This window comes from Gavialis gangeticus, unplaced genomic scaffold (genome assembly GCF_001723915.1).
Source record: "Gavialis gangeticus isolate Ggan-Ray unplaced genomic scaffold, GavGan_comp1, whole genome shotgun sequence".
Classification (NCBI taxonomy): Eukaryota; Metazoa; Chordata; order Crocodylia; family Gavialidae; genus Gavialis; species Gavialis gangeticus.
Window position 1 is genome coordinate 211645394 of NW_017729032.1, and position 6182 is coordinate 211651575.

Here is a 6182-nt window from a genome sequence, read left to right on the forward strand (position 1 = left end):
CCCCCCCCCCCCCCCCCTCAGAAAGTGAAGTAGAAGGCACTTTGGCTTCTTCCTTCTCATCCTCTACGAATAGCTCTGAGGAAAGCAAAGAAAGGTCTATGGCTTTTGCATCCCCATTACTACAAAACGGCATATCAAAAACAAAGAGCAGGAGTTTCAGAGTAACTAGAAACAGAGCAGCTCAAAGAAAAAAAATGGGTAAGATTCAATTGGCATTTTTGGTGAATGACCAAAACCAGGCAAAAATGTATATAAAATAGTTAATATGCATTCTGCAATTAATTTAGCATTTACTCTTTGTGAAAGTTGCGCGTTAACATCTGGTATATACAACAGGGCTTTTGTACCATCTTGGTACAATTTCTGCCCCAGTTCTGTTTAGAATAAAGCTGCTCTTCATATCTTATTCCTTAATTTGGTGAAAGGATTAACACTGGACTCAGAAGTCTTACTGGTAAAGAGAAGGCTCATAATGATCCCAATAATAAAGGCGATCTTATGTACTTAATAAAAGGATTTGTAATTTTGGTTAAAAGTCCATTTTAGACTCATCTTTTAGTTCAACAAGAAAAATGAAGCATTTTAAGTTTTCTTAAATTCCTCTATTTGAACAAATTAAATCTGTTGCTGTTTTGTACTTAAGGAAGTCTGTGACTTCCAAGTTAACTACTTTTGGCAGAAAACAAAATATAATATTTGTAACTTTTCATATTTAAGAACTAAATCAGTTCTTTATTCTGTAGGGTCTGCTTCTCAGGAGAATGGACATACCAGAAAAAGTGCTAGAAAAAGATTATATAGAAGTGATTCTGAAAATACATCAGCAGTTGCTTCTGAACCACTGAAGAACAAAACTGGTAGACACAGAAAAATTCCACGCAGAAGTGCCACGGTGGCTGCTAATAAATTAAAGCTGATGAGTGATGTGGAGGAGGAGATTTCCAGCTCGGAAAGCATTGGGATTGGGTGCAAGAACAGAAAGCTTCCCCACCGCAATGCCTCTGCTGCGGCCAGGAGAATGTTACTGGATGGCTCTGAGGATGATGCAGGCTTAAAGTCGGAGAGTGAACAAGAGCTAAAGGAGCAGTACACCAGGAGGAAAGCTCATTCTCAGCCTGGTTCATCTGCTGCTAGAAGAAAATACATTAGTGAATCTGAAAACGGAAGTTCAAATTCTGAAACTGAAACAAAAGTGGCAGTGACAGGTAAGCAAAGCAATGGCTATAAACAACCCCACAGAACAGTCTGTGCTGCCTCACCTGAAATGAAAGATCTTTCAGGTGAAATTCTGGAGGATGACTCTGGAAGCCACAAGTCAGAGGATGAGAGCAGTCAGAGACTTTCTGACCAGTCCATTTCTGTACGCAAACCTGTAGGGATGCGCAACTCCAAAGATGGGGCAGACTCTGACTCAGACCAGTGGAATGGTAGAAACAACAAGAAGCTGACCACTCAGAAGCCTCCAGCCAATTCCAAAAAAGCAAAAGTCTTAAGTGATTTAGAAGACACAGCAGAGTCTGAAGCAGAGGAGAGGGAGGATGGGAAAAGTTCTGCTTCAGAGAGTGTGGAGCCTTCTGGGACTGCTGGGAGCTCAAAATCTGGACCTGAAGCCAGTTTCAATTGTTCTTCTGATTCTGAGTCTGAAATACCAAATTCCAGTAGGTGTAACTATGGTGATACCACAATGGCAAAGAAGAAGAAACGGGAAATCATTAAAAAAGGTAACACATTGGGCATAAAAATGCATCTAAATCTATTACCTTGCTAAAGTAATAGAATATAGAATTAATGTAGGTGATCACTAGGAAGACTTGCACTATTCAAAATGAGTTCTTTGGTATTTGGAAGGAAGTTGGGGTAGGCTGATAGTGAATGTCAGTGATAAAAGTGGAAAGCTGTGCAGGAAATATTCAGAGTAATCTGTATACATTTTTTCAGATAAAAACTTCTCTTTTAAACATGGTGGTAGAGCGCTTGAATGCTCAGTCTTAACCTTTCTGGATCTATTTAATTGAAATGATTGATAGAAGTATTATGGTGTTCATTTTGAACTTCCTTTTTTTTGGTCCATTTTATAGCAACATTTTAGCAAAGATATAGAAAAAACTATTTTGGGGTGTATTACAGTCTACATTTTTACTTTATTCAAGTAAAAATTGTGTTTAAGTCTTGGAATATAAGGCCTAATTGTTATGGGTGTTTTTGCAAATTCTTAAGAAATACCTTATTTAAGTCATCTAGAAGCTTTAATTTATCTTATTTTTCAGCTATTGTATCATTTAAAAATATGGGAGTGTTACAATCAGAGTAAAGGTTGTTGAAGTGTTTCCCTTATGAAAGTCAAACATTTTACAATTTTATCAATTGTTTAGCTTTCAAGCTGATTTGTGCCTTAAAATTATCAAAATCACAGTTACTGGTAATGTTAAAATCCACCTTTTTTAAAGAGAGAGAAAAACCTTGACTTTTTTCATTGTATTTATGAAAATCTGACTAGTTTTAAATTTTGCCAGATGATGTAATGTTTTTCTAACGGACTTTTTGAAGGTATTTTTTAAAACATTTTCTATGGATCTTGTCTGTAGATGTGGGCCTTAAAATATAACAGTGGAAATTAATTTGCTGAGGTTACACCTGTTTTTAAAAAGCTCTGAACTGTACATTCTTAATACTTTAAAAAATAACCACCCTAAAAATTTAAAATCTAGTGGCTGTTTGTAGAAAATTCTGTGTATGCATTGAAATGATGACTTGCACTATATCACTTTGGTTATGGGACGATGGCTTCCGTGAGTTCCAGAACAGACCTGTTTCATTCAGCAGGGCACTTCACGGGCATTAGGAATTCTATTTCCGAGCTTGCTCACTGCACTTTTCAATAAAATTTACAAATGTGAACATAACACATTTATAGAGTGAGTGGGGGCATGCAGGTGCGCACAATGCCTAATGTGAACCCATGGCACTAAACTTTAAAAACTGTGAACCTAGGCAGTCGTATGTTTTCTGGCCATATTGCTCAGGTAATGAAAGTAACATTTGAATTTGTTCTGCAAAATTTCCATAAGAAAAACGGAATGCAAAGGTTGCAAAGTTAAGTGCACACAGGTCTGGGAGTATCATTTTTAATGCTGCTTATATGGCCTTTGCATCAGAAAAGTGTACTCAGGTATGTGATCACTTGAGAAATCCCCATGGTGCAGCATTCTTGATAAATGGTGTACAGTGAAGCAAAAGAAAGTTCCTGCTGACTTTGTTGCGTTCTAGCTTAAATTGTTGAGCTGGAGCAGCGTAAATCAGGAATCAGTTGATCTGAAATCTGTTCTCTCTTTTTCAAATTTACAACACTATACAGGGGTGCAGGTTGTAGCTGTGTTGGTCTAAGGACATAAGCAGACAAGGTTCTTTAGGTAAATCTGATATCTTTAATATTAGACCAACTCAAGTAGTTGGAAAAATTCTTCTTAGCAAGCTTTCTCGGGTATAAATATCCTTTGTGAAGCTGAGGAAGCATCTGCAGTTGGTGTGTGTTCTTCCTTCATTCCATCCAGGAAGAGCACACACCAACAGATGCTTCCTCAGCTTGACAAAAAGGGTATTTAAACTTGAGAGCTTGCTAAGAAGAATTTTTCCAACTCTTTGAGTTGGTCTAATAAAAGATATCAGATTTACCCAAACAACCTTGCCAATGCTATACATGCACTTCAGTAAATAGATTTTTGCCCGTACTAAATGGGCAGTTTGCAATGTATGCTGCAGATGAGGCAGTGACTTCTCTTCTAAGTGTAGTTTACACAGGGAAACTTGTTTTCTGTTTAACAGCTAGCATTTGTGTTTTGTGTATACTATTACTCTTTGCTTCTGTTTATAACAAATACATTATAAGTCAGCTTTTCCCCAAGCATTGTTTGCTAACTGCAAGCAAACTTCCAATGAAAAATATTAGCCTGGGGTCATGCAGTTAAAGATGATTAAACTTACACAAAAAAAGGAGTGGAATTAAGATTTATGTACAACCTTGACTCTTACATTTTCCAGCAGAGGTACCAAACATAGGACCCATAAGCTGAATCCATTCAGTGGAAGTAGGTCATTCAGCCTTCAGGGCTGCTTGCAGGCTGAACTTACCTGCCCTCATAGCCTGGATTCAGCCCATGGGGCTTGTTACCATGACTGCTGGAGCCCCTGCTACAGCAACACTCATCCTCAGCAGTTTGGCGTGGTTTTAGACCTTAGGGCAGTAATGTTTCATTGCCTCCCTCCCACTTGGGTTTTAGGCATCCATTGCAACAGTGGGAAAGGAGAGAGCTGAGTGGAAGTGGCATTACTCCCTAGGTTCTGAAGCTGGGCCAGAAGAGCAGCTCCAGTAGCTGCACATATCAGCGACACCGGCCCAAAAAAGCCAATTGCAAGTAGTGTCAGTTTTTCCTTTTAGCAGTGCCGATCTGATATGGACTGATATACCTCTAGCCATAATATCACTTCATTAAAACATCTTTGCCAAATCTGAATTGGACATATTTCTTTAAATCAAAAAGTATATTACAAAAGTAAACGGGTTTTTGGCATACCAGAATGATATTATGGAAAATAAATTGTATTATGTATTTATTCATTTTTTTTCAATGTTGGGGCTCTTTTTGGGCAGACTTTATACATGGGTTTCATGCAGCCTTGTTGCCATGGATTTTATGGTAACCTCTTAAGGCTCTTTTTCATTTTAGTGGCTTCATATCACATCTCAAGGCACTGCTTACCAGTCAGTGCTGGCTACCTTGGCACTGGTATGCTCAGCTTTGGCAGGTTTGATAAGCTTGGCATTTTACTAGAGCAAGAGTGCCCATCCATCCCAGGTCCTGGCTGGTTGGTCAGAAGTCCTGGAGCCAGAATCTGGCAGTGACATGAAGTAGCATGGTGTGCCAAGCAGGCAGCTGGGCAAGCATCGCTGCTGCTGTGTAGAAGTAAGGCGGGCAGACTGGTATTCCCCAGAAAATTCTGAGCTTATGTGCCTGAGGTGCATGTGTACTGTGCAGCCGAATTTTAACCCAGTAAAACATCTCAAAGAATATTTAGACTAATCCTTCTTTACCATAATTTCCTTTGCGTTGTCACATTCACATTAGGCCCTTTTAGTCTTGATCATGGTGCAATCAGTGTGTCTTAAAGCAAATTTTAGTTGCAGATTTCCAAGAGCTGAATTCTTCTGCCTAAAAATTATTCTAGTTTTGGAGATCTGTTGAACTGCTGAGGTGACTGGCTCTCGTTATTTTTAAGTGACTGAATATAAAAGTCTTTTTTGTCCAATCTGACTCAAAGCATCAGCTAATCCCTTTGTAAGGGAAGACATTCCTCTATTCTCAAATGAGATGCATCATAGGCAAAGGAAGTCTCTTACTCTGGGTGTACTTTACCAGTATTTTTTAAGTATGATTTGGAAGTGCCATCTGTAGAACTTGAAAGAACAGTTGTCTATAAGTTGATAAAATCTTTGGCCACAATGCTGAGACTACAATCAGCTCCTTGCAGGCTGTTGAAGAGTTACCAAGTAATAATACATTTTGGTTGCTACTAATGTAGGCCCCAGTTCTTGCAAACAGGTTTTTCTCAGTGTTGTTCTTCATGCCTACACAGAATCCCAGTGGCTTCAGTAGGATTCTATTGCAGATGAATCTGCCCAGACCTGTGCATGTGCTCTGTAGAGTATTGAATTCTACCCAGTGCTAAGCATCAGAGTCCATATTTTAGTACTAATCCTATTTGTATATTCTGCACTGAACAGTTCTGCTTGCATTGCTAATCATAATTTCATAAGCCAAGACTCTGTTAATGAACAATTGTGTGAATGTGTGTGCGAGTACACTTTAAAAGATGGGGGTGAAAAGACAGACTTTTAAGGGAATAAATGTAATTAAGATGATAGCTAATATGACAGAATTCTTAGTCGCCATTAAATATAGAGGGCAGTATATATGAAATGTCTATGCTATTATGTAAATAAAAGACAGCTGTTTAGTCTTGTTTAACTTCAAAGTTAGCTTTGCCTCTATAATAATAGTATACGGCTAATTTTATTTTTAAATGTCCAGCATGTCTTTTAATTTCTCTTAAAAAAAAAAAAAAAAAAAATAGAATTTGACAATTTTGTTGCAGGATCTGTTGCTCAGGAGAACAGACATAGCAAA

The 6182-nt window shown here is 38.2% G+C and overlaps 1 protein-coding gene across 1 annotated transcript in view; it reads left to right on the top strand.

Annotated features, from left to right (window-relative positions):
• The window catches only part of BRWD1 (bromodomain and WD repeat domain containing 1), a gene marked incomplete at its 5' end in the record, with an annotated part of 100072 nt that overhangs the window by 68878 nt on the left and 25012 nt on the right, over positions 1-6182 (top strand). The window contains 2 exons of the mRNA XM_019523887.1: positions 22-198; positions 744-1721. Coding sequence (XP_019379432.1) covers positions 22-198; positions 744-1721 — 1155 coding nt within the window. The remainder of the gene's footprint in view (positions 1-21; positions 199-743; positions 1722-6182) is intronic.